Raw genomic sequence first — 27,319 nt, 5'->3', positions numbered from 1 at the left:
GAAAGTGAATAAAATGGAATAGCTTCCGATTAATGAAACCGTCGGTTCCTTGGTCTATAAACTCTTCTCGCACGCTTTCCTTTTTCTGCTCTTCCAGCATGCTTGTTGAAACACCGACGGAGTAGCAGGTTATCTTCGAACTGAGGCAACATTCAAGAGAACGGTTCAGGCCTCTCACAGGAAAACCGACCGACGGTACGGTAGACATGTTAAAACACCAGAGTGGCCTTCCCGCGTCAGAGGTGATAAGAGATGAAAAAAAAATACAAAGATTAACTTATGAAAGAATTGTTCATTGTACCCTACATAGTTCTCTGCCACCTAAATACCGCTCTCTCCTCCCGCTGACCTCTGGTATTACATTATGAGGAAACGGAAATATACACAAATGAATAAGAATACATGTCGATCGTCTGGTATATGCCTCCTATGTACAATATCTATTTGCCTCGGTGGATGGAACATGTCATCCTGCTGTAGTCAGAACTCAACATTCAAGATTATTCTTAGACCTTTTGTTCACCGGATGGTTCATCCTGGAGGGGAATTCATTTTGGAAGAAGAAAATGTCATTACAAATGCAACAATAAATGAATGTAAGTAAAATGATGGTACCACTGGCAATTCCTAAGGAGAAACTGAATCCAAAGGATTTGTATCATTTCAGGTGCGAAATCTATTCTATTGACTCATGCAATGCTACGGTGTGCATGCTTTATTCCAGGTTTAAGCATATACATACCAACCTGATCTGATTCTTTTTTTTTAAAAAAAAAGGAAGTGAGGAAAGCAAGTGAGTCTTATAAAAAGTGAGGCCAGAGAGTAACTTACATCAACATGAATCTCCACAGGGAACAGATTTATTGCACCAGGATTGAAAGAGAATCTGGTAATGCAGCGACAGGGTTAGGACAAATCAGTGGGGATTTGGAGTTTACGACATCAAAATAAAAGGATTGCATGGTACATAGAACCCTTCCACGAACTAAGACATAAATTTCTAGAAATGAGAAAAAAAACAAGTGATAAAGATAAAACAAATCTAGCTGGCCATAAAGAGCTGGAGAAATTTCAACCACCCTGTCTGACTGTTGGGTTAATTTTGGCCTAAATAAGGAAATTTCATAGAACATGTGAAAACTTATGACAAGTTGACAACCTTGCAAGGTAAGATGCCATAATCAAAACCAAGACATTGGATCAAGAACAGTTTAGGCATTTTTTAGTCATCGCTCGCTGCATACCTAAGACCAAACTGTTTTATTATTCTCATTTTCTTTTATACATGACAAGCCTAAGAGAGAACAGGAAAACATTACCCTCGTGATAGGACAACGCGCCATGCATATGGGATAAAAAACTCCTCAGGATGACTTTCTTGCTCATATGTAAACCGTAACTGGGTAAACATCTGAAAACAGATCATTATATATTGTCAAGCCAATCAATCCGGACACCAGAATATTTTCAAGTGCTCAAAGAACAAGAAAATGTGCAATCATCAAAGAACTGCCATTTAAAGCAGCAGTTTCTAAGTATTATAAGCATCACCTTCATTCCTTCTCCACGCCATGAACGGCAGTTTTTGTTAATAACCTCAAGAACCTTATCTACAGACCATTCTCCATCTAACTGCTGCATGTCCATTCGACTATTGAAGAAATCCAACACCTTCCAGACAAATTCATAACATGGTGAGATTGTGGAAAGGAAACCTTAGTTGATTATTCTGTATTTGTACTTTGGCAAGTTCATGTAAGAAAAGCAATAACACATACTGTGTAAATATTCTCAAGCAATTCATTGAAGCGGGGATGGTTTTTGAATGGCTGAAATACCTCTTGTCGATGCAAGATAGCATACACGACCTGTTGATACACATATTAGAAGCAGTAGTATTCTCCCTATGAGGTACAGAGTAAATATAATTGCTAGTCAGCACATACCTCAGGATTTCTAGGCAATGCATATGTAAGAATTGCATTGATGATTTCTAGAACAATTCTTAAGAAGTCGGTATAGATGTGAAGTTCTGTGGACTGCAAAAGTAAACCGCTGTTTAGTGAAAAAAAGGGGTTAAAAAAAGGCCATTGTGCACAAACTGTTGAGTACCGTATCATCTGAGATGTTGTCTGCTTCAATCTGATCAGATATAACTTTGATAGCTTTGTCATTTTTTAACTCGGCTAATTTGGTATACCTGAAGAATGTTGCATAAAAGCAGAAGATAAGGTAACTTTAGGTGTCACTTATGTAACAAAAGATTCAAGGTAAATAAACTGGGAGAAAGATTGAGCGAGCATACTTGCGAGAGAGCATGTCAAAGAGGCTAACCAGCCTTTGAGATGCATATGCACTCAGCCTATGCACATGAGGGGCCATATTTGCTAGAATTGCAAGGCAGTTTGTATGAAGGTAGACATCCTATAGTAGATAAGCTTGTCAGTAAACAAGAACCATGTCTAGTGTTAGCACATGGTACACTGTATAGGCTGTACCATTGGATAGCAAGAAGATGAAAAAAAGAACTACACAAAAGGTAAGATCAAGTACATAGTGCTTCGACTTTCCTGTACAAAACAACAAAAAAATCTGATACGTACTCGCAGTTTGGAGAGGTTGTATTTGATGGTTCGGATTAGTATAACAACCATCAAAGATCCCAAAGAAGTTTGATGCATAAGGCGCTCATGGTACCAAGGGACGCTCGGAAGCACCTAGAATAATACATAAAAGCATTAACACTTTTTGAATAATATAAATATATAGTAAATCAACTTGCTTACCAATTTGTGTACACTAGCATTGAAGGTTGAATCTTGACTGAGTATAAGAAGAACTATCAATAGCATGTATATCTGATTGGAGGTCTTTCTTGATGCATTGTAGAGCATTTCCAAGATAGGCATCAGCTGTTCACAAAATTTACAAAATAAATTAGTAAGAGGCAGAGTTAAATGTGGATTTGGGTATGCTCAAGTCCATAAAAAACATTTTTACATATTAGTACATTTGGGGATGAATTCAAATTTCGTGAGTTGCAGCTTGATAATGAAATTGTGGAATTTTGAACAAGACAATTATAAGCTGCCTGGTTGTATAAGGATTTCAACAGCTTAGCAAAAAAACGTTCTAATATTTAGCAAGACAGCAATTTCAGCAAGTCAATAAACGTAATAACTTTTAGCAAATGTAAGCCATTCATAGTTCGAAGCTATATAATACAATGGAAGTTCCCAAGTGACTTATTTTGTCCAGCAATTTCATGTTCTGTTGTGTATTTCATTATGGAATCTAGTCCCCAAATTGCAATGTTTCAGACATTAAATACCAATACTATCTATTCATCACATTGGAAAGAAACAGAACTTAAAATTGGAGCAGTTTTATGAACCCAAAACAAATATGTCCAGATATGTATTGAATGCCCTCGTGCTCCAATAAATATGGTTCAGAAATATTGTTATTAAGCTAACATACCAAAGTATCCAGGTCTGTTCGAACCAGAACATATTCCTGAAAGTCACAGTTCCCATGGACCAAAGAATATAGCAGTAGAACCGAGCTCTCATCTTTTAAGCATCTGCATGGATAGCGAATAGATGGACATTATGATTGATCTTCGTTAATAATGAAATATCCTATTCTAAATAATGACCCCCCACAAATATGTGAAAAGTTAAGAGCAGAATGTTGGTTTCCATCAACAGAAGTGCATTCTTATTTCTTAAACATCAAGCCCTCAAACATAATTCCATCTGGAGAGAACTGTTAAACTCTTTTCATAATACACAAATCATCAGTACATTTTTGTTTGCAAGGAGAGAAAGAGAGAGAGAATTTCATTGTTTTAATTAGAATCACACTTGGCAAACTTCTATACATCTAACAAGTAACAGTATGATCATACCGCTCAGCATGATGAAGTGTGTTACTTACGTGCCAAGAGCGTCAAATAGCGATGCAAAAGACAACCTGACAACTAGCCCATTTTGAGCATTTCCTTCAACATCAGCACGATCATCTGCAGCATAGTTCATTTATGTTTGTTAGTGATCTATACGAGTACTGCAGTTTCTTTGTACGACAGGTGCAGTTAATTCCTTGCAAATGACAGGAGCATCTTACATTGACTGTCTTTGGCATTGCTTAAGGCCTTGTAATATGGATTATCATGAAAAGCCGGTGCATCCTTGACATTGGTATTTAAATCGCTTGTGTAGACATTACTGCTTGGAAAGGATTCGCTCATCGTAATGCACTTCCGGTAGTGGATCAGAATAAGCAGAACAAGTAAACTGTTGTCTGCCAATTGACTTGATGCACCTTCAGCGTTTGAGCTCACAAGGTAGTTGAAAGTATAATATGGCAGTAGTACAAAGTTTGCTGCAGTAACAAATAAGTAAAGTTAAAGATTTTCCATAATTCAAACATCCTCTAGTTCTATGGTCCATGTGTCATACAATATTTGCCTAACTTTGCCACACTTGTGTAAGGTTAGGTATGAAAAAAATAGGCATGGACCAATTGTTAGAAGGAAAATGATGGGAGAGAGTATCCACATTACCAGCAACTGAACCAACTCGCTGCAAAACACCAGGTCCACCATCATCAGAGAAAGCAGGGTGTGAACTGTTTAAAGGAATCCGTGGTCGTTTTACAAAATTTAGCAGCAACTTTTGAACTACCGAGGACACTATGGAACTGTCCTGCAGAAGAATATGTGGCAAGGATGCGCATTCCAAATTTAGACATAAAAAGGGTCCGCAAAAAGACCAGCAAACATAATGCACAAGCAGCTATCAGTTTTACCTGAAGCATAGCCGCATCAATGAAAGGATGCACATCTTTTGGTTCAGGAGATGGTCCAGAACACAATTGAGTTGACATAAGTACTAGCATCAAGTTTAGAAGTTCATGGTGCAGGTAGCATGACTCCAGACTTCATATAAAGGATAAAAACAGTGAGATGCAAATGGCAAAATATTAATATATCATTGCAAAACACATACACAAAAAAGAAATATGGAGTCATCGATTGATCTACCTTACATCTACACTACCAATGTAGTTCAGAACACCTCTCATCAGAAAATATTCCACGCTTTGTTCTGAGAGATCAGGAAACCATGACAAATCAATCGATATATCACAGTAATTAAAAACTGATTTAGGGTATTCACAGTGTTTTGGAATATATCAAGCATGCAAGAACTAGTGCGTTTAGATAATCAATTACCAGAAGGAAAATTTTCCAGCCCCTTCTCATCCTTGTCAATTTCAAGACTTAGCTCTTGCCAATTATCAGTCTTTGCATTTTCAATAATGAATTTGAGAAATATGGATGATATATATGCAGCATTGATAGCCTTCCTATACGCCGCGTGAGAAGACTCTGCCATGCACTCTTGCAAGCACCAAACCAAATGGATCAAAATCTTTGCGAGATGCTTTGTGTGGTAGTTGTTCTGGGCTGCATAAACACATAGCACAGGCTAGTAAGCACGAGACGATTACAAATCAAAACATGATACTACAAGTAACAATTTACCACCTATGTCTTGATATTACAGTAAGCTGAACTTAAAAAAGAATTTTACTAACACGACAGTTCATATTGTTGACTACAGCCATGTCAGAAAAGTCATATATCACAGGTGAGCAACCACAAATGCAGCTCGCAATCCACATAAATCAATTATCCAAATCCTCCCGACTACACCAACACAGGAAAAATGCCGTGAAAACCATGTGAATCTAGCCATATCGCCTCGAAGCACCGCATTAAAGTCTTAAACCCACACCCGCGCGCGCACAGAAACCACGTGATTCACATTGCCCCTCGGATCAAAGCCCGCAGAGAGGGGGCAAAAAAAAAACCGCCACTAACCAAGAGCCAAAAAAAAAGAAAAGAAAAAAAGAAAGAGAAGAAGAAACCGACGCGCGATCAGAGCAACCGCATAGGGGAGCGCGGATCTCGAGCCGGGGCGGAGGGGGGCAACAACTCACCGAACGCGTGGCACGCCTGCAGGACGCGGTCCCGCGGCCACTGCTGCGTGAGGGGCAGCTCGAGCAGCTGCCTCCAGAACTCGGAGGAGATCGGGTACGCCTTCCCGCCGACCAGCGCCGCGAACATCTGCTCCGCCGCCCCAGGCGACGCCGCGGCCCCCGCCACCGCGCCCAGCCTCGGCGTCGACGGCGCCGCCCCCATTTGGATCTGAACGTCGGCTATACCGCCACCGCCCCTAGGTTTCGACGCGGGCCAGCGGATTCAGGGATTGGACGCGAGAGTGAAAAAAAAAGAAAAAGAAAAGAATGCCTCCCCAACTGGAGTCGAGACGAAGGAAGCGAAGAAGAAGAAGAAGGTTTTAAATGGGACACGGGAGCGTGGAGACTTCGGGCGGAAGGAGGAAGAGGATGGATGAGTTCGGGGAAGCGGGTGCGAGCGCGACTAACCGGTTGGGGGACTTAGCGCTGTGGGTTTGGATTGTGGGGTTTTCGTGCAATGACGAATCTAACCCCCGAGGTTCTTCCTGGGCGCGGGCTGGGGAGGAGGGGTGGTGTGGTCTTTTCGCTGGGGGAATGCGGTGGTGTCGTTGTTGTTGCTGGGTCGCCTGCCGTGCCGTCGGTGGAGGAGGTGGTGGTTTGGTGGAGGAGCATTCGGGGAGGGGGGAGACGGGGTGGGGTGGGCGACTCGCGATTAAGTCAGGGGGCGTGGCTGATGATGGGTGTCGTTTCGGCCGTGTCGCACTTGATTGTCTCTGCTTCGGAGCTCCCCACCGGTTTTTTTTGGCCGTGTATCAGCATTTGGGTTTGACTTCCTCGGCGTTGTTAGGCGCTTTTGTTTTCTTTCATTTTAATTGAGTAAGTGTATCGAAATGGAAAAAAATGTGATTTTTGCAGGAAACAAAAAGTAAAAACTGAATAAAGTTGGCATTGGTGGAAAAAAATAAAACCATTATCTCTCGAGCATTTTTCTATCTTTGTAGCGGTGTCAGAGTATCATTGTCTGCTCAAACATTTGTTGGACTAAAGTGGGTCTAAAGGACAGTTTTATAGTCTTTAGTTGATTTTGAAAAAAAAACTAAAATTAAATGGGTAAAATTGAATAAAGTTAATATCGGTGAAAATATATAGCACTATAAATATCAAACTTATAAGAGTGCATACCTCGAAATCTGACTTCTATGATGTTATATAGCTAATTTCACAAAGTAATGATGTCATGTAATAAAATTTGTCTAAAATAAAGACATTGCGTTGTGAATTACTTTACAACAATACAATATAATATAAATGCAAACAAAAATTTTTTATTTTGCAACGAGTTTCGCACGGTTCCATTGCATGAATATCATTTGGAAGGGCCTATGGTACATTTTAAAAAATAAACCTATAAACAAAATTTATTTGTTGTATGAATAGTCCACTTCAACAACTATGAACTTTTGTTCACCATCCGTCCTATGTGACATCTATATCATTTTCATATTCGATCTTTCATGTTGATGGTGGCATGAAATATGTTTTGTCCTTTTTTGGCTCTATGCAGTCATCTGTTGACAAATTGGCTTTTTTTTTTAAAGGTATATATATTCTATATCCGCCCTTATTTTGTAAAATTGTTAGGAAAGTACTCTATTTGCATATGTGATTTAACTGTCGCATATGCAAATTCATGGAAAAAACACATCAGTTCATGCACGATTTTCTATATTGTTTGCAAACAAACTTTCCTAGTACATGTTTTCCTAAATGACTTATTTGTCCATTTTGTGTCTTACGAGTTGTTTCCAATATATGTAGCATGGTTGAAGTATCTACGGAGTATCACCTATTGACCTGTCCAAACATTGCAATAGTGCAACCGTGGCATCGTTCTTTAGGTGGTATTGGAATCTACTAGAGATAAAGATAAAAATGAAAAAAATGAAGATAAAAATTAAGATTAAGTGATTTACGTAAAACAAGGTAATAATAACGTGTGACTAATTGGGTTTTAATTATTACAAACTTAAAAAATAGATTAACCTGATATTTTAAAATAATTTTTATATATAAAATTTTCCCACAAAACATATCGTTTAGCATTTTAAAAAACGTGCCACGAGTACCTAAATTTTTCCCCACTTGTTTCATAAGAAACGAACGGGACGTTAATCTAAAGTAAAGTGATATTGCGGCCCAGTAGTTTAGCCTATCCAGGCCCAGGAGGCAGAGGCTGCCGGTGAATTCAACCGAGGCCGTCAATCTCAAACCGACCCACCTCCGCCTCCGAGCCACCGTCCTCACGCACGCACCTTCACACACCACCGTCGAACGGCGCGCGCCGGAGAAGATTTTGCCGCCACCGGCGCCTTCCCCTCCCCGGCGAACGACGCCGCCGCCGCCACCGCCACCGTCGCCGCCGCGCGTCCGGGCCCCTACCATCCACCCGGCGGCCGTCGGCCATTGTCTCACCGTGCGCCGCCCGAATGCGAGGCCGCCATCTCCTAAGCCCTCTCTTATCCCCTCTCGCCTACCCAAAACCCCCCTCCTCTCGCCTCGCTCCCCGCCGCGTCGCCAGCCACCGCACCGTAGCCCCGCCGCCCGCCGCGCGCCGCGCCCCACTGTCCGAGCCCGACGTCGGCATCTCCCGCTTCGCCTCCGCCCTCCCGGGCTTCCGCGGCGCCCTCAAGAAGCGCTACTCCGACTTCGTCGTCCACGAGGTCGCCCTCGACGGCTCCCTCGTCCGCCTCACCTCCTTCGACCTCCCCGACGGCGAGGTCCCTCCTCTCGGGCTCCTGTTTCTGCTCTGCTTTGCCATTACAGCTCTCCTGCTTGGATTTGGGAGCTGTGAAGCTCGTGACACCGGTTAATTTAGCCTAGCGCTGTTTGTGGATTTGCAGTGTGTAGATGCGAAGGAAGGCGGCATGGACGAAGCACAGGCGCTGGAATCGTTCCGGCTGCTCTGCGGCGACGCGGACTGTGAGGCATTGAGGGGGTTTCTGGAGAGGGTTTCAGAGGGAGGCGACAGCGATGTCTCACCGATCATTCTCTCTGCTGATGCCGACAAGACTCATCGCTCGGTGTGCTATCTTCTCTAACTGTTGTTGTTTTGTAATGAATGAGAAGCTGGAAGCTTGTAGTCATTGGTCCTACTTTTTGTTAGGAAGTTCATGATTTCTTCAAGAGGAACTTCGAGGCCTTGCTTACAGATACAGTTGAGCACAGCGATGGAATCCAGAGGTGCATCAGGGTGAGGTTGAAGCCGGGGCGACGCGAACGGAGGGATGTTGATGGGAGGGGGAGGAATAGGAAAGGCACGGGAAGTTCGGGCTGGAGAGATGACAAGCCATTTGATAGTAGAGGATCTATAATCTGGCCTGACCATCTAGGGAAGTTCATAAGGTTATGTCATCTGTTCAGTTTCATGCCTAACTACTATTGTGCCCGATCATCTTTATTCTGTTCGTGTAAGAATGCAAAGCACTGCACCGTTGACTTACAGTATGTAATTCACATACCAGGTTTCATCTTTACAAGGAGAACAAGGACACCCAAGAGGCACTAGGAAAGATAGGCAAGATGCTAGGGCTTCAGGTGCATGTTGTTTGCTGTTTCATTGAAGTATTTGCAGGGTGTCCTGTTTTTAGTTTATAAATTCATTCAGCTGTTTGCTAATTGATTGGTGACTAAACTTCCCACAGCCTCGATCATTCGGGTTTGCAGGAACAAAGGATAAACGCGCTGTTACAACTCAACAGGTATCCTTGTGTAGTAATTTATTCTGTGAAGCTCATGCATATAATGACTTTCTGACTTTCTTTTCATGGGTTTGATGGGCAATCTGGGTGATATTTAATATAACAAACTTGTTATATAAAGAACATGAGGTAATGATTTATATGGAAAGAAATTAAGAGAGGTTGTTGGTATTGGTGTCATCTCAAGGAAGAATGGGTGCTATGGTTTGAAAATAAACAGAAAGGGCTATGTTTTCAACATTTCTTGCAGTCATGATTTTTCTGGTTCTCTAACTTCTGATCAGGTCACGGTTTTCAAGGTGCAAGCTAGTAGGTTGGTTGCTCTTAACAGTAAGCTCATTGGCATTAAAGTTGGAGACTTCAGGTAAGAAAGTGCATCCCTCTTTCAGCATCAATGTAATGTCATTGACTAAAAGCAATTGACTGCCTCAGTAATTTATTTAACCTGTTCTAGTTATGTGAAGGAAGGTCTTGCTCTTGGTCAACTGATGGGGAACCGATTTACAATTACCTTGAGGTGCATGTTCTCCCTGTTACTGGTGGCATTCTATTATAATGGTAGTATAGCAGAAATATTTTTGGTGAACTTTTCTGCATTCTGAAAAATGTATGCTGAAAAAGGGCTGTGACACACAGACGCAAGGGTGGAATCAAACCCAGAGAATGGGAATTTTGCCAGTTCATAGCCCATGTAGTGATAGCGCCGCAGCCTTACTTAGTACTAAGTACTAACCCTTCTATTATGGCTGGGTCATGGCAAAATCCTAGCTCCGCCTCTGACATAATGCAATGTTTCTACTATTTGATGATTATACAAATTATAGGAATGACCTGGCATGCTTTTGTTCTTCTTTCTTTATTCTTCAACTACAGAGGAAATTGATAATTCATACTTTTTCCATTTTTATTATCTGCCAGGAGTGTTGTTACAGAGTCTGAAGATGTGATTAAGGCTGCTCTTGATGGATTAATAACAAATGGATTTATCAATTATTATGGTCTACAAGTACAATAATTCAACTCTTCTCTCTTTTCTAAAGCAGGCTCCTGGATACTGCACTTGTTTTGCATTTGCTGAGACACAATAAATAAATACCATGCTGATAGGCTATATGAAATCGTGGTCATTTGCTGGAACGCACCGAACCTGTTGCAACTATTGCTCTAAAAGAAAAAAGAGGGTGTCAAAAGCCCCTGCTCTTTTGGAACATACAGTGTTATCTCAGCAAATGCAAACCAAGTGTGGTGTGAAAAGGCCAACATTGCCCTGTTCATTTTCCTGTGGTTCAAACTATTTTTTGTGGTGTTATGGCTAGTAAAAAAATCTTCGTTTGTGTGCTTAGCGCTTTGGTAGTGGTTCAGTGCCGAATCACCAAGTTGGTGCTGCTTTGCTTAGAGGAGAGTGGAGAAATGCTGTTCAATTGATTCTTGGTCCAAGGGAAGGAGATATCCTTGTTTTCTTTTTCTAATATGTTTACCAGATAATATATGTTTAAATGTGTGAATTTGTTCGACTTAACTTTGCGGAAAACAATGTGATAACATAAATAGAGTGAGGGAGCATTTTAAGGAATATGGTGACATTGGCACGGCACTTAGGAACTTCCCTCGATATCTCATAACAGAGAGGGCTATCGTAAGTATATTTTTTTCTTTTACTTTTTGCTATCGATGTAATTTTTTAACATTGTCACTGCCATTTTCCCCCCTAGCGTATTTACTAGATATCTGTGCCACACCTTTCCAATCTTCCATCAAAAGTTTTTGGTGAAACCAGAAATCGAGTTGAGGTGCCTGGGAGGATCTGATTGGTGCCAGTGCTCTTGGAGTCTGGATGTGTTATACATTAGAGACAAGATGTACTTATGATGTTTTGAGGAACATACAAGTTATGTGGCATCACAGTTTAATCATATTTATTATATGCTCCAGAATGTGAATTTTAGTAGATGATGCATGATAATTACCTACATAATAGAAAAAAGTTACCAGCTTATGCTGAAAGATATTATAAAGAAGGCATCGCTACAGTAATGAATTTGTATGTTGATTTTGAGCTTTCACTTTTCTCGCTCCAAATATATTAACTAATTTATCATGAAGGTAGCTATCCTCCCTTTTATCATCTCATTTAACATTTCTTATTGTCAATCAGATTTAAAGTACATTGATGCATAACCCTTAAACTTATGTTTTGTTTTATTTTTAGCTTCAGCGCTTGAAGAAGTACCCTGGCAACTATCTACAAGCACTAATGGCTATACCTAGAACACTGAGACTGATGTATGTTATGTTCAATATCTGAAAATTTGTCTAGAGATTCCAACACCTGAAATTAATGTAATTTTCCTTATTTACGACAAATTTAGGCTATACAATTCTACATATTAAGTTGTTCTGATTATTCTATTCAGGTATGTGCATAGTTACCAGAGTTACCTATGGAACCATGCTGCAAGTATGAGAGTTCAAAAGTATGGTCAGTATACCTTTTGCTCAATAGGGAATTAGGGATGGCAGTTTCAGACTAGGAGTGATTGTTCTTTTCTAAATAATTTTTTATTATTTGCTTTATCGATGGTACCTGCAATGGATATGCTCATCAGATAAGACAGCGCAGTATATTCCTTAGACTCTAATCATTGCATCCGTATGAGGTTTCTTCCAATTAATGCATTTATCCGGTACTATACATCGCTACACATTAGCATTGACTAAACTTGTGGGACAGAGAGACATGACTTCTGGTTGGTCATGTGACTACTAGTTAACCAATTTGTCAAGGGCAGCCTTGGGTCCATGGTAGCCAGACCAGGTTGGTCTTGGTTTTCAAGCCTTCTGGGTCTCCCCTGCCTTGGTTTTGAACTCTATGAGGGTAAATTTTATGTTCATACTGTCACTAGCTCTGTTCGGAAAGTTGATTGGACTAAATATTTGATTGGTATCCACTTTTTGACCACTACTTGACTACTTGTTGTCTTCAAATTTTGCACTTGTTATACCATCTTGCATAATTTTGGCGTATCATCTCTTTTAATTCATTATCTTACACATGTAGTTTTGCAATGACTGAACGTGTTTCTTGAAATGTTCTGTTTTAAGAGAAATGAACCATCTATTTATGAGCTTTGTGCATTTTTGCACTAAAACTTGCTGCTAGTGCATTCCGTTGATCAATTATATGCATTTTGTTATGCTATACTTGTTTGGAACTAAGTTTTGGCTTTTAAAGGACTAGTATTTGCTCTTCTTTTGCCTCTGTGTTCTAATGGTAAACGTCGCAGGTATTTCACGAGTTGTAGAAGGTGACTTGGTTTACAAAAAGGAATCCCCTTTTGAACAAGGAGCTTTAAAGGCTACTTCAGAAGATGACGGTCAAACTATGTCATCTGAAATGAACGCATGTTGTGAAACGCTTCCAGAAGAAATGATCCAGTCTGTCAAGGTTTGCTATAGAAAATTAACTTAAAGGCTTAAAGCATACTTACATATAAAAACTGTGAGACGTCTGCACTACTGCTTTTTATGGAATTACTATCGTTCATTTGTCTTGTAGATAGCGGATTCTGAAGATTTATCAAAGTCCCTGTACACATTTGAGGATGTAGTCCTCCCTTTGCCTGGGTGATGAGCGCTTATTTTATGTTTTATGCTTGTCTAATTCAAGTGTTATGCTTACCATTTTGCATTTGCAGTTCAGAAACATTGTTTCCTGGGAACGAAGTTGCTGGAATTTATCATGAAATAGCTATGAAGGTAAATATATTTTAACATGAATTCTATGGTTAACTCAGGTTTACTGTGGCATGAAAAATGAAGAGATATTTTATTGAATCATGCAATGGCTTCTGTAATGAGTAATGATGTTAATGTCCGATCTGTTTTCACTACTCAGGATGGCATTAATCTAAGAGAGAGTGTCCATGGTGTCGAGTAAGTTAATCTGCTACTCTGCTTATATGTATGTTGCTTTCCGGAGCGTACTTTAAAGTCATGCATGGTTCTTGTATATAGCAGCTAATTCACGTGCATCCCAAGAAAAACGAAGATTTAAATACAGCATTTGCCCATGCAAACATGTCTTGGGCCTTATTCACTAGTCTTATAACTTCTCTTTTTTTCCTCCATCGCACACTGTTATGTTTGTACACCTCTAGACAAGTTCTTGTGAATCATGGATCATACATAGGGTCTTAAGACTTATATACTGATAGCTTCTTTTAATTTGAAATCATGCATACCAAGTTACTGACTATTGTGTTTCTAAGGGACTTATCTATTACAAGGATGAAAGGAGGTTATCGTCGGGTGATCCAGCGACCTATTGATTTTGAATGGTAAGTGCAACCAAGTGTTTCATGCCATGCTGTTCACCTTTTTAGGTTCCAATTTATTTGTTGTACAGTAAAGTAAATTTTAGACAAATAAATTCCATGCACCTCTGTGTACGGTTGTTGGATATCTGCTGATATTCATTTAATTTGTTGTTTTATGTAGGGATCTCATCACTTATACAGATGAGAAAATACCTTTAGTAGAAACGGATTTAGATGTTTTGTCTAAAACGAAGCCATTAGAAGTAAATGAACTACTATCAGATGGGATTTCCAGCTGTACGTCACATGATTCTGGGCTGGAAGCTTCATTGGATGCCTCTGAATCAATAAATGGAGCTAGCCTAGTAGTAGCAGAAGCCAAATCTATTGGCAGCTCGGATATGTTGGAGAAACTGGCAATAAAATTAGCATTTACTCTACCAGCATCATCTTATGCTACAATGGCTATTAGGGAGTTGATGAAGACTTCAACTTCGGTATTTCTCCAATTCTCTGATCATTTCTTTGATTTTTCCAAACTAAAACTTAGTTATGAGCAAATTTCATCTGTTTTCTGTGTCGTTAATATATTTTTATCTTTTTGGCTGCACACAGGTTGCTCATCAGAAAACATTAAACATCTGAACCTTCGGCCATTTGCATTATTTATGAAACTAATCTCTGATCTAAAGGACATGGATGTTTAGCATGCATGTTATGTTACGTGAGTAAATATTCTCTCATTTTACTGATTAGTTTTTGTCTAGTCCTTAATCGTAATGCTATTTTTTGGGGGGAGTTAGTAATCCGCTGTTTCTTTGTGCTTGCAATGTCACTCTTGTACTGCAATGGGAGAAAAATCTAAGTCTGATCCTTCAAAAAAGAAAGAGAGAGAAGGAAAGGCCACTGAAGCGTCGTGACTCGTAAACATGCTTAGCTCATCTGGTGTGTAACACCAGAATTACATATTACCGATTTGTCCATGTAACCGCTCGTGCATATTACTACAGTCACGTACTGGGAATTGCCTGTAGTGAACTAGTGATATGTACTAATGTTTGGTTATCAATTACTCCGCTTTATCGCAGTTTGACATGCATAAGGTTTGTCAACTTCAATTATACTGGCAGCTGTTTAGCTGTAGCCACAATTTTGACAAGATTCTCTTCTAATAAACTAGGTTCCACACACCATTGATTAAAAAAAGTGTAATAAGATTCGCTTAGGCTGCGTTTTTTTCTCCCATTTTCTAACTCACTTCTCTCGTTTTCCGCACACACGTTTTTCAAACTGCTAAACAGTATATTTTTTACAAAAGTTTTTTATATGAAAGTTGCTTTAAAAAAACCATATTAATCCATTTCAAGTTTTTTAGCTAATACTTAATTAATCTCAACTATAATCGCGTGCTTTGTTTTCTGTGTCAGGTGCCTCCTAACACAGCCTTAAGCTTGCTAAGATGTGACCAAGAATTCGTTCGTCTCAACTTATGTGCAATATTTGTTGGCAAATGATGATAAAATATAACTAGAAATCAAACACAACCTAAATCTAATCTAACCTTTTATGTTCTTTTTTTTTCGAAATTTATGTAGGCAAGATATCTGTTGTATCTAACTCTAACTCTAGAACGGAGAGAACGAAGCGGCCTAGAGGTGTGGTGATGAGCGGGTTGTTCATTTTGTTCGATTTTCTCCCTTGTCCATTGAATATGTCCACTTTCCCCTATTTTTTCTCTCTTCTCAAGTACAAATCATGATTTTACAGAAAATATACAGCTGCGGCTTTAAATTTAGATTTGAACTATTCATGCTCGTTACACCTTATACAGGCTGATTGCTCTAGAGCGGTTATCACCGGGATTCCAATACCAGAGAGCAAGGATAATAGTATAGTTCATTTCCTACTATTAGCCTATCTTAAAACCAATATATATAATAGATTAGCAATAAGATTGGCTATAATTTTCTTCTCCTCTCTCTATCTATCACTTACACATTTAATGTATTTATCTTGGAGATTGTGCTAAGTTAGCTATTGTATAAGAGCCAACCTCTTGATTTTTTGTTACCTCTCCTCCATGTAATTTTACAATAGGCTTATAGTTCACTATTATACTTGCTCTGATTAGAATCGAGCACCTGCATTTTTGTTTCGAACCGCGAGCCAGCACGTACTAACTGTGCCACAACGCTAAACGTATCGACCCGTCCTCTCCGCTTTTCTAGCTATTACTTGTTCCTTGCCTCAAAGCGATTCAACCCGGAGGGGAAAAATGGGTTAATTTGATCCATACTATTGAAAGTATAGTTATTTAGATAAATGTCATTATAATTCGTGTATTTATAGATGTGTCATTGAAATTTTACGAAATTGAAACCGTGATGATGATTTTGCTTAAAATGTTTCTTTGAATCAAATACTATAATATTGTGCAAGCTCTCTGCTTAAGCCTGAATGTATCTTGTCATCTTGTGGAAAGCAGGTTCAGATAACGAATGATCATGTCCCCTATACCTTAAAAAGAAAAAATAATCAAGGTTGAAGGGCTAGTTTAATATTGGAACCTTTTAGACCTTGTTCGATTAATTCCTCCGATAAAAGGATTAAGAGAAATTTAGGGAGGATATATTCCACATGTATTATGATATAAAATTATTCTTCCCCAAATCTTTTCATTTTTTTTATTAAACGAACAGGCCTTAGGTTGCTTTTTTTTTTTATAAGAAAGTTTTTGTTTGGCCTATCACGGAGGGTCGGAGGCCCTCGCGCCTCGTTGATGCGGCGCGTCACGCGTGCTCTGGAAGCTGGTGCCTCTCTACTGATAGGGTGTTTGGGAGAGAGGGATTTTTTTTTTAAGCCAGTCCCTCTCTCCCAAACAGCCCCCGAGTCTACTCCCGTTCAACTTCGAGCACCTGACGCTACGGGCTACGGGGGTCGCGACGACGTCGCGTGCTGCTGCCGTGCCCGCGTACGTGCCGTGCTGCGGTGCCACCACGCATCACGCTTCACGCATGCCCGCCGCGCGTTTCCAGCGGCGTCGGGATTACCAAGGCGCGGGCGATCGAGGTGTAGGGCCGCTACTGGTGGAGTCGAGCGAGTGCAACATATGATGATTTCTTTTTCTTCTGCCCATAATAAAGGTTGGGCATTTTGCTAGTGTTGTGTATATATGGACAAGAACGCGCCCAGAGATCCCTCCATTAATTATCCCCCTGCTCTGCTCCGTCAGTCGGTTTGGCGGTCGATCGATCGGTGACGCCGTGACGGTGTATGTAGGCCGACTGGTCCACGTACGTGCGGTGCGATTACTGTTGTGATCGAGGAACCGCGAAATGGGTCGCGGGGGCGACGTGGACGGCGCGGCGGGCGCGCTGCGGCGGTTCGTGCGGGAAGCGGGAGGGTGCGCGGTGGTGGACGGCGGGCTGGCCACGGAGCTGGAGGCGCACGGCGCGGACCTGCATGACGAGCTCTGGAGCGCCAGCTGCCTCGTCTCCGCCCCTCACCTCATCCGCAAGGTCACCCAACACACGATGCGTGGTCCTTCACTTTCTCCATAACATAACTCCGAGTTGTTCTGACGGCTTCGTGCAATTAAGCGCTGCAGGTGCATTTGGACTACCTCGACACCGGCGCCAACATCATAACCTCGGCGTCTTACCAGGTGTTTGACAAGCTGTTGATATAGTAATAGTATATGGCGTCTAACGTCGGCTATAATCTCGGTGTCGTATATACGGTCTCATTTTCGCATGCAGGCGACGATACAGGGGTTCCAGGCGAGAGGCCTGTCGCGTGAGCGGAGCGAGGCGCTGCTTCGTCGGAGCGTCCACATCGCGCAGGAGGCGCGCGCCATCTTCGCCGAGGGCTGGTCCAAGGGCCCCTACGCCAACCACCGCTCCTCGCCGCGCCGGCCCGTGCTCGTGGCCGCCTCCATCGGCAGCTACGGCGCCTATCTCGCCGACGGCTCCGAGTACACGTACGCACGCCCCGATCGATCAGTCGTTGATCCCTGGCTATATACTTATAGTTGTTTAGTTCGATTACGTGTGCTGTGTGCAGCGGCGACTACGGCATATCGGTGACCAAGGAGACGCTCAAGAGCTTCCACCGGAGGAGGCTGCAGGTGCTCGCCGACGCGGGGCCCGATCTCATCGCGTTCGAGACGATCCCGAACAAGCTGGAGGCGCAGGCGTACGCCGAGCTCCTGGAGGAGAACGACGTGAGGATCCCGGCGTGGTTCTCCTTCACCTCCAAGGACGGACACAGCGCGGCGAGCGGCGACCCCATCACGGAGTGCGCCGCCGTGGCCGACGCTTGCGCGAGGGTCGGCGCCGTCGGGGTGAACTGCACCGCCCCCAGGCTGGTGCACGGCCTGATCCTCTCCATCAGGAAGGTGACGAGCAAGCCGGTCGTCGTGTACCCCAACAGCGGGGAGACCTACGTGGCCGAGAATAAAGAATGGGTGGTCAGTGCACACCGTTGATTTTGTACAACTTGTTTTGGTTTGTACTGTACGTGTTCTTTCGATCGATTGGTCGTACGATACACGCGTTACGTGATGCAAATGCAATGGTGCAGGAGTCGGAGGGCGGCGCGTCGGAGACGGACTTCGTGTCGTGCGTCGGCAAGTGGAGGCAGGCGGGCGCCGCCCTCGTCGGGGGTTGCTGCAGGACGAGCCCGGCCACGGTGAGGGCCATCTCGTGGGCGCTGCGTGAATCGGATGACGCCGTGGGTGGTGACGGCGATCGCGACGATTTCCCTGCAGTGGCCGTGCTCTAGTTGTTCCTGCCTTGTCGTCGATCATCGAGTCTCGTGGTTGTCTGGTTGAGCGCGCAGTTTTGTGTGTGTATCCATGCTTCCAATCAATGGAAAATGGAAATAAAATGGTTCGGTTCGTGCAGTTTATTCGATTTTCACCACCTTCTCGCCTTCTCGGTCCAGGAGGAACACAATCTTTCACATCTTGTAACGAAAAATAAATTGACCCGCCTCAATGTTTCATCTCTAATGGGCTTGTCTATGGCTACTGATCCTATTGGCTTGGACTTGAATCACGGATCATTGAATCAGCTAAAAAGAGGCCCAAAACTTCGTTGATTTTATTTAGGGTGCTTACACGTCTGAGTAGCACGCAGGAAACAAAACAAAACGCGGATTCGGTAATTCTTCCCAAACAGATTCTATAAATAAAATCTCGGTAAGAACTTTGGGGAGCTACGATTTGCCTGTGCATGATAAACAAATTTTACATCGGGGTGCATGTGTATCCTCATCTGGTAACATAATTGCAGCAGTCAGTTTCATCTTCAAAACTCTCATTTAGCACCCTGGTGAACAATCTGTCTACAGCCATATCTCTGACGATTTGTCAAATGCAATCAGGATCTGTTTACTTATCACCACCCATGCCTCCAAACATGCCACCCATTTCTTTTGAGCCCATTTGTTTCATCAAAGATTGCAGGCCACTCATGCCGCCTATCTGCTTCAGCATCTGCGGCGGGAGAACTTTGCTCATGTGCTGAACGTTCATGTTGCGGGACAGTGCACTCATTTCTCCTTTCTTTGGTATCTTGAGCCCTTTCATCTTGCTCCAGATTTTAGCAAGCCGCTTGTACTCTTCGAGCATGTCGACAACATCTCTGACAGGTCGGCCAGATCCCCGAGCAATCCGAAGAATACGCGATTCAGTCATCAATTTAGGATTTGTGCTGTCAAGCTCTGAGATAAAATTTTGACATCAGCATAATAAATAAGTATACAGGGGGAAATCATCAACCACACACTCACCTCCATCTGTCATGGAATCCATCATCGTCATGTACCGTTTAATCTTAGCCTGGCTTTCCTTCTCATGTCCCTTTGGCATCAATTCAGAACTAAATCCAGGCAACATTGAGAAAACCTGCAAACACACCAATCCAGATTTAAAAGCGTGCTGTGATAATCTTAAAAGAAATGAACCCTGGGCATGTCAATTAAACAAGTAAACAGACATCATGAGCTGTACGTTTCATTTCACCGCAAGTAAAAGATGTTGCTAACCTGGCCAATAGGACCCATTTTCAAGATGTTCTGGAACTGCTCATACATAAGTCTCAGAGTGAAGGTTCCTTCAGACAGCTTCTGCAAAAGCTCAGGTTGTTGATCAGTGGGTACTACTTCATGAATCTTGTCCATAAACCCCGACCAGTCTCCCATGCCTGTCAATTACACTACAAAGGTTAACCATAAGAAACACTCAGCAACATGGGACACGTAGTATTTTCACTGACCTAAAAGACGACTGACAAATGGTTTCACATCAAAAACTTCAAACTCATCGATGTGTTCTCCTGTTCCAATAAATATCACTGGACTTTTTGTTGCTGCAACCCTGTAAAGAAACAAGGGTGTCAGATATGATAAGTCATTAACAGATTCTGAAATGTTAATAGGTATTCATTCACAGTATCAACCCTAAATAAGGCATTTTTCACAAAAGGAAATGACTACATGAACAGAGAAAGTGTCGTGCACACAGGATCTCTGCACTTTGAACTTTTAAAGTATGCTATCCTGAAGCACATACAATATGATGAAACTGTTTTGCGGATACCACATCTAAATGCCACAATATCATGATTTCACCAAGCTCAGGTACTTAAAATAAAATTTGCATTAACTGAACTAAACTTCATGGTTGACTTGACACTATATGGTTATCTAGAATAAAACAGGGCTCTATAAGAGTTCTTGTTTTAAATATGACCCAAAGTTCACACAAGATCTCTTTCAGATTATATGGAAACAGTACTCATGAAGTGGGAAAGAGAATAGAACAAATACGCTATCGCAAGGGAAAGAAGAGAATACTAACGCGCTAAGTGCGCCACCTCCTTTCGCATGGCCATCCATTTTAGTGACAATCACAGCACCAACAGAAACACTTTGCTTAAATGCTTGTGCCTGATCAAATGCAGCCTGACCGATACTACTGTCCATCACAAATATTACCAGATCTGGTTTCTGCAGAGAAGCACAAAAATGTGTTTTAGTTTTTCACTATAATCAGGGTGTTTCTCGAAGTACTTCAAAATTTTGACTATATTACCGTCGCTTCTGAAACTTGGCGCATTTCTTCAAAAAGGGCTGCTTCTTGTTTGTGCCTTCCACTCGTATCTACAATGATGAGATCACAGTTTTCTTTCTTGAACCTCTCCACACCCTCAACAGCAATTTTCACTGGATCAGACTCCATGTAGCTGCAACAAGACACCCATTAAGGGGGGAAAAGAATACATAAGGTTAAACAATAGTTAAAGGTAGACAAAATATAGCACCTTCCGTAAAAAGGAATCTTGGCCTTTGTTGCATTCTGTTTTAACTGATCAAAAGCACCAGCCCTAAATGTATCAGCACAAACAAGTGCTGGCTTAAATCCCTTGCGCTGATGATAATATGCATATTTGGTACAAGTAGTAGTTTTACCAGAACCTGCATGGACACGGTGCTTGTCATGGGAATGGAATATTGCAATTCTATTAATGAATCTAAAAAGCAGAAGATAAAAGCCAAACAGAACAGAACATTGGTCTTTGTGGCTAAAGCAAACAACAGGGTTCACTGCTAAGCCAGGTAGTTTGACAAGAATGACAAAACTTGCGATTTTGCACATATTTGCAACAGATCCATCCATCGGGAAGCCATAAAAAATTCTGGTTATAGTGTCCAATTGCAAAAAAAAAAAAAAAGAGTAAAAAAGTGATAGAGTATATCTGTTCATGATGCATCATACACAAGCCCAGATAAGGAAAAAAACTAAATGAATGTCTTCGTGCAAGACCCAATTTAGGATTACTTAATAATATAAAATACTTAGATGATTCATTGCTTCTGAATGGGATGATCCAACAGATAAACCATGTCACACATGATAAGCCTAACTACAAGACCACAATAGGAACCCACGGTTCTTAAAAAGGAAAACTAAAGTACTCCAATAAATAAAGCTGTTGGACAAACTACTCGATACGTGCATGATTTATTCAGCTGCTCTGCTTTTTGACTAAACAGAAGAACATGAAACTAAAATAAGAAAAACAAAACTTGCAGCATCCTTGCAACAGTCATGCTAACACTAGCCATTAACTGGACCATGCACATGAATGGTTAGGATAACCATACTTGTGTGACCAATTCATTTTTATTTATTCTGCCTGGCAATAAAATCAGAAGAGAAACCACTTAATAGTTAATACTATCACATCCTTCTGCTTGAACTAATTTATCAAGTTCCCTTTCAGAATCATTCGCTGAGGCAAAGTTCTCAAATTCAGCTTAAGATCATGGTGATTCAGAAAGTGTCTAATAAAAAGTCGTGATAGATAGGACAATTCTACTTTCTACATTCTTACCTTGTACAGATGTAATAAACCGAAATTATCATAAAAGAGAAAGCAGCAGAAGTAATTAATTGGGGCATAACTCAGCAACAGCTAGACTGACCTTGCAAACCAACGAACATGACCACGCAAGGTTTCCCCTTCTTGGGAGTGAAGGAAGGCTTCCCGGGATCCAACATGTTGCAGAGCTCCGTGAAGACGGCCTAACCATCAAACCATCAGTCAACAAGATGCTGCAAATTACCCGCAAATTACACCGATGCGAAGGGGGCAGGGGGGCTCACCTGCTGGATGATGCGCCGCTTGTTGGTCCCGGCGGCGAGCGTCTCGAGGTTGACGATGCGCTTGATGTTGGACTGCATATCGCGGACCATCTTGAACTGGACGTCGGACTGCAGGAGCGCGCGCGAGATCTCGTTGAGGCAGTCGCTGAGCACCTTCTCGTCGATCACGGTGGCGTTGCTCATCTGCGCCAGCGCGCGGGAGATGCTCCCGCCGAGCTGCGCGAGCACCATCTTGCCCGGCCTTGGGGGATTCGCCTACCTCCGGTGGTCTCCCCTCCTCCTCCTCCAAACCCTACTTCCCCTCGGATCGCCGACGCGCGTGCGGGAGAGAATTAGGGTTCCGTCGATTGGGGGGACTGTATATCTATTGCGAGTTGGATGGATTACGCCGCCGCGGAGGTGGAACCGTGGAGGTGGTGGTAATCCTCAGATGGGGGGCGACTCGGTTGAATACCGGGGATTCCTCCGACGGGAAGGCACGGAGTACGCGTGTGTGTAACACTATTCTTTTTTTCAAAAGAATAATAATAATTTTCATAAAACACTACATATTATATATAATGCAAATTACGCAAAACCACATTAATTTTAGCACGCGACGCATAATCTCAGATATTATCATCCTAAAGTTTTACAAAACCACACCGTTAACCATTCTGATATACTTATAGATAAAAAATTTAAAAACAGATGTAATATTTATGTGATTGATAACAAATTCATAAATTTAAGCAATGATTTTAGAAGAGTAAAATCCATCACCGGTCCCTAAACTTGTACCGTTGTGTCATCCCGGTCCCGAAACTCGCAAATCGACCGTTCAGATCCTCAAACTTGTTCGACTGTGTCATCCCGGTCCCTAAACTTGCAGATCACTCGTTTAGGTTCTCCAACTTGTTCAGTTGTATCATCTCGGTCCCTAAACAGGACGGTCTAAAAACTTTATATCAACAAATAATTCATAACTTTTTCATGTGAACTCTAATGAAGACAAACTTTATATCAAAAATGTAGCCCTCGACGCGACCTACAACTTTGTAGTTGAAAAGTTTATGAATTAAAACTGTTTAGGGTCCCAAAATATTGTTATATGTTTATAGATTTTGAAATTTTAATTTTAAAATTACATTTTGGGACAAAAAATGACTTAAAATAAAAAAAATTCAACTACAAAGTTGTAGATCGCGTCGAGAGCTACAAGTTTGATATAAAGTTTGTCTTCATTAGAGTTCACATGAAAAAGTTATAAATTATTATTAAATATAAAGTCTTTAGACCGTCCTATCTGACCAGATGATATTTAAATCCAAGTTTAGAGACCGGGGTGACACAACCGAACAAGTTGGAGGACCTAAATGAGTGATCTGCAAGTTTAGGGACCGGGATGACACAGTCGAACAAGTTTGAGGACCTGAACGGTCGATTTGCGAGTTTAGGGACCGGGATGACACAGCGGTACAAGTTTAGGGACCGGTGATGGACTTTACTCATTTTAGAATTTATAAAACAGTGGTACATCTGTCAGTGATATGGTTCCGGGGGTATCAGAACCATAGGGAGGAGGCTGCCCCCGGTAGCCACGTGGCCCTCTCCCCGAGGGGGGTCGGGCCCGAGGCAGGGCGACGGCCGCCCCCTCCAAGTCTGGGGGTCGGGCTCCTCCGACCCCCTTCGCGCGGTGCCGCGTGTGTAGGGCAGCGCCCACCTAACCGCATTTAAGGCAGTGTGAGCGAGCGCACCACGCTGCATTAAATGCGGCACATGGTGCGCCTGGCCGGATTGTGACCGGTCGAATGACCGATGTAGCCAAGGTAGTGCGCCTGCGCACTGGTTGCATGTCAGGCGGTGTGCCATCTGACATCCCCTGTCACGTCGCGATGATGAGAGGTTGCTTAGCCTCTCATCACAGCCGAAGACGGTTTGCCTAACCCGGTCAGGGTAGGGTTTACGTTTCCCGACGCAAGTGAGGATCCAAAAGTCTTCACTCATTAAATACCGAATAACATGCGTGTCCCCCGTGTCAGCCAGATAAATTTGACGGGCCCCACGCCATGGCAAGGCGTGCAAGAGACTTCCAAGGCAAGCAACGAGACATGCATTTAATGAGATTATCCTCCCTGGATAGGCTAGGTAGGCCCATGTGGTAACCCCTTAAGATATAAAAGGAGGTCCAAGCCTATCTAGGGAGAGGATGAGCCCTTTTTTTTAGAGAAGTCCTCTGCCCATCATCATCAACACCTTCTACTCCAATAAGGAGATATTGTAATTTCTCACACAATCAGCTAAGCACAGGAGTAGGGTATTACGTTTTTCAGCGGCTTGAACCTATATAAACTCCTTTTGTCTCATCGTTCTCGGGGGGTTCGACCCCCTCTAGACTGCCTTTCTCACCGAGTCCTCGAATCTCACCCGCTGCTACCCCCGGCCGAACCAACAAAGGGGGGCCTCACTGTCCCCCGCTAGTGGAGTTCACCCTCCGACAACATCACAGTTAAAATGATTAATAGTGTGGTCTTGTGAAACTTTATGATCATAATACTTTGGTTTATGTACCATATCTCAAAATTCATGTGGTTTTGTACAGATTGGACCATTAGTTCGTGAGATAAATGTCTCAAACTTAGATAGGCCGGACTAATATGAAAGGAGTATCAAAATATCACCTATTGACTCTGATATAAAGACCAAATCTAATTGTAATGCATAATTGAACCGAGACAAGCCATTACATCATAAGCATACTACTCCCTTCGTGCTGATAATACTTATCGTTTTAGACAAGGGTTAGGTCAAACTTTAGAATCTTTGATTATGAATCATTTTTAAAATATTTGTCTTTCAAATATGGTCACTACATGTATAGATTAGTCCTAAAACGTACTTTAATAAAATCATATATTTGTTAACACTTTTACACATATTATAATGGAAAATAATAATCAAAGTTGTTTTTTGGAGACCATGCTCTTGTCCAAAATACAAGTATTATCAACTCAGATGGAGTACATTTTGTCGGATTATGGTTTTCTCTGTTTTTTAGTGTGTTTTGGCACATGTTACGCTATTTTGCCAAAAATACAATCACATATTTGTACGAAATATTGCATAGTTGAAAAAAGGCTACATCGTTCGAACCAAAAAGGTTCACACCGTCCGAAAAAAGGCAGAAATTTCGGGTGGATTTCAATCAAATCCACCACCTTTAGATCCGTGCTGCGTTTCGCGCTACACTTCTTCTCCACCAACTCAGGCAAGATGGCAGCAACCTGACGAATTATGTCTCAAGTTGGGGTCAAAGTGGAAGGGTGGAGGAGGAGTTTGCCACCTTAGAAGGATGGTTATGGGAGGCGACAATGCAGTGAAGGGCAGTAGAACGGACGGGGAACGATGCGGCGACGACACCGAAGCCGCGGGGTCGACAGTAGGCGGTGGAGGCAAAGCAAAGTGATTGGTTAACAAGCGAGGGAGACCGTGGCGCCTCCGGTGGCGGGGAGCCTCCGAAGACAAGGAAGAAGGTAGCACGGGGCGCCACCACTAGCTTCAGGAGGAGGAGGAGGAGGAGGAGGAGGAGGAGAAGAGTTGAAAAGGGATGAGGAGGAAGGGGGGAGGGGAAGGTATGGCGGGCCTTCCCGGCACGGTTGGCTCCTTTCCGACATTGGCGAGGCTTGACCGCGGGGGATCGGGCGGAGGAAGCGAACTCAATCAATTGATAGGGACTGGCGGCGTAGTCGTGGGAACATGAGGATGTGAAATAGAGTTCAAGTTTAGAGAATGCATGAATCTTAGAATAAAAAATACAAGCTAGGGGATGAGATTTTCTGTCACGTGTTGTATAGGTGGTCCCAGAAAATGCCCACCTTCAATCAGGAACCATTTTGGCAGTCATCATGTTCTACGAATGTATAGATCCTTTTTCCTTTGGTTTTGCTAGATTTCATACGACTAAAAGTTTGTAACTCTTTAGTTACCTAAATTTGCACATTGCCAACCCAAATATGCGATGCTATGCAATTAACTGTAGTTTTGTTATTATATATAGTTTTGCGCTGAATTTATCTAAGTTTGAATCATGTAATTTCATGAATTGCATGTTCATTTCATGTTTGTGTTAGAAAATAATTATTATTCAACTGCCGGAGATATGGGTCCGGGGTATACGAAGTGTGGGGAATCTACCTTCCTATCTTGCCGCGTGTCCCTACAGCCTGGTCCTGCCCCCGCAGCCCGTGAACCGCTGGAGCGACCGGGAGAGGGGGTCGGGGCCTCGGGGTGCCACGTCATGCCCCTCGGGCCCTTGCACTGCTTCGCCCCGAGGCCCTCGCCCAGCTGCCATTTGGCGGGAGGAGTAAGTGAGGAGGGGGCCCAGGCTGAGCTTCCATTAATATGCGCAACGCCCCAACTGCCCTCTGTCGCATTTAATGCAGTGAGGCAGACGTGCGGCGTGCTAATCTGACGCGCCATAGTCAAGAATGACCGGTCTATGACCGACCTGACACCGGTCACGTCTGACTAGACCGACAACCGTGCTCCCACGTCGCGTCTGCTTCCGGCGGAGTGGAGGTAGGTATAACCCGTCCCATCAGAGGGTC

General features: G+C 42.5%; 4 protein-coding genes across 4 annotated transcripts; 2 read left to right on the top strand and 2 right to left on the bottom strand.

Moving 5' to 3' along the window:
- Positions 1–253: 253 nt before the first annotated feature.
- LOC127773986 (uncharacterized) lies at positions 254–6,452 on the bottom strand. The gene is made up of 18 exons (XM_052300248.1): positions 6,010–6,452; positions 5,240–5,473; positions 5,048–5,111; positions 4,813–4,942; positions 4,568–4,709; positions 4,129–4,386; positions 3,940–4,024; positions 3,481–3,583; positions 2,787–2,912; positions 2,604–2,717; positions 2,306–2,424; positions 2,113–2,200; positions 1,947–2,039; positions 1,779–1,868; positions 1,552–1,671; positions 1,320–1,411; positions 832–886; positions 254–536 (listed from the first exon to the last, which is right to left on the bottom strand). Exons 1-18 carry the CDS (start codon positions 6,209–6,211, stop codon positions 507–509), a joined length of 2,145 nt encoding a protein of 714 aa, XP_052156208.1. The 5' UTR covers positions 6,212–6,452; the 3' UTR covers positions 254–506.
- A 1,812-nt stretch (positions 6,453–8,264) lies between these two features.
- Positions 8,265–14,864, top strand: LOC127760383 (uncharacterized). Its single transcript, XM_052284633.1, has 19 exons — positions 8,265–8,765; positions 8,889–9,068; positions 9,152–9,390; positions 9,510–9,582; positions 9,690–9,746; positions 10,031–10,110; positions 10,201–10,263; positions 10,665–10,752; positions 11,090–11,193; positions 11,280–11,382; positions 11,956–12,029; positions 12,161–12,225; positions 13,031–13,191; positions 13,303–13,370; positions 13,442–13,502; positions 13,642–13,679; positions 14,015–14,083; positions 14,244–14,559; positions 14,678–14,864. Exons 1-19 carry the CDS (start codon positions 8,475–8,477, stop codon positions 14,705–14,707), a joined length of 2,160 nt encoding a protein of 719 aa, XP_052140593.1. The 5' UTR covers positions 8,265–8,474; the 3' UTR covers positions 14,708–14,864.
- Positions 14,865–17,244: 2,380 nt separating this feature from the next.
- Positions 17,245–19,027, top strand: LOC127753348 (homocysteine S-methyltransferase 4-like). Its single transcript, XM_052278829.1, has 5 exons — positions 17,245–17,580; positions 17,670–17,726; positions 17,821–18,041; positions 18,125–18,530; positions 18,644–19,027. Exons 1-5 carry the CDS (start codon positions 17,398–17,400, stop codon positions 18,842–18,844), a joined length of 1,068 nt encoding a protein of 355 aa, XP_052134789.1. The 5' UTR covers positions 17,245–17,397; the 3' UTR covers positions 18,845–19,027.
- Positions 19,028–19,133: 106 nt separating this feature from the next.
- Positions 19,134–23,194, bottom strand: LOC127753336 (signal recognition particle 54 kDa protein 2). Its single transcript, XM_052278819.1, has 9 exons — positions 22,734–23,194; positions 22,553–22,652; positions 21,388–21,541; positions 21,159–21,309; positions 20,925–21,073; positions 20,341–20,441; positions 20,111–20,268; positions 19,856–19,970; positions 19,134–19,786 (listed from the first exon to the last, which is right to left on the bottom strand). The coding sequence occupies exons 1-9, from the start codon at positions 22,962–22,964 to the stop codon at positions 19,455–19,457; spliced, it is 1,491 nt and encodes a 496-aa protein (XP_052134779.1). The 5' UTR covers positions 22,965–23,194; the 3' UTR covers positions 19,134–19,454.
- Between the last annotated feature and the right edge of the window lie 4,125 nt (positions 23,195–27,319).

This window comes from Oryza glaberrima, chromosome 1 (genome assembly GCF_000147395.1).
Source record: "Oryza glaberrima chromosome 1, OglaRS2, whole genome shotgun sequence".
NCBI classification, from domain to species: Eukaryota; Viridiplantae; Streptophyta; class Magnoliopsida; order Poales; family Poaceae; genus Oryza; species Oryza glaberrima.
This window is presented reverse-complemented; position numbering and strand designations above follow the sequence as displayed.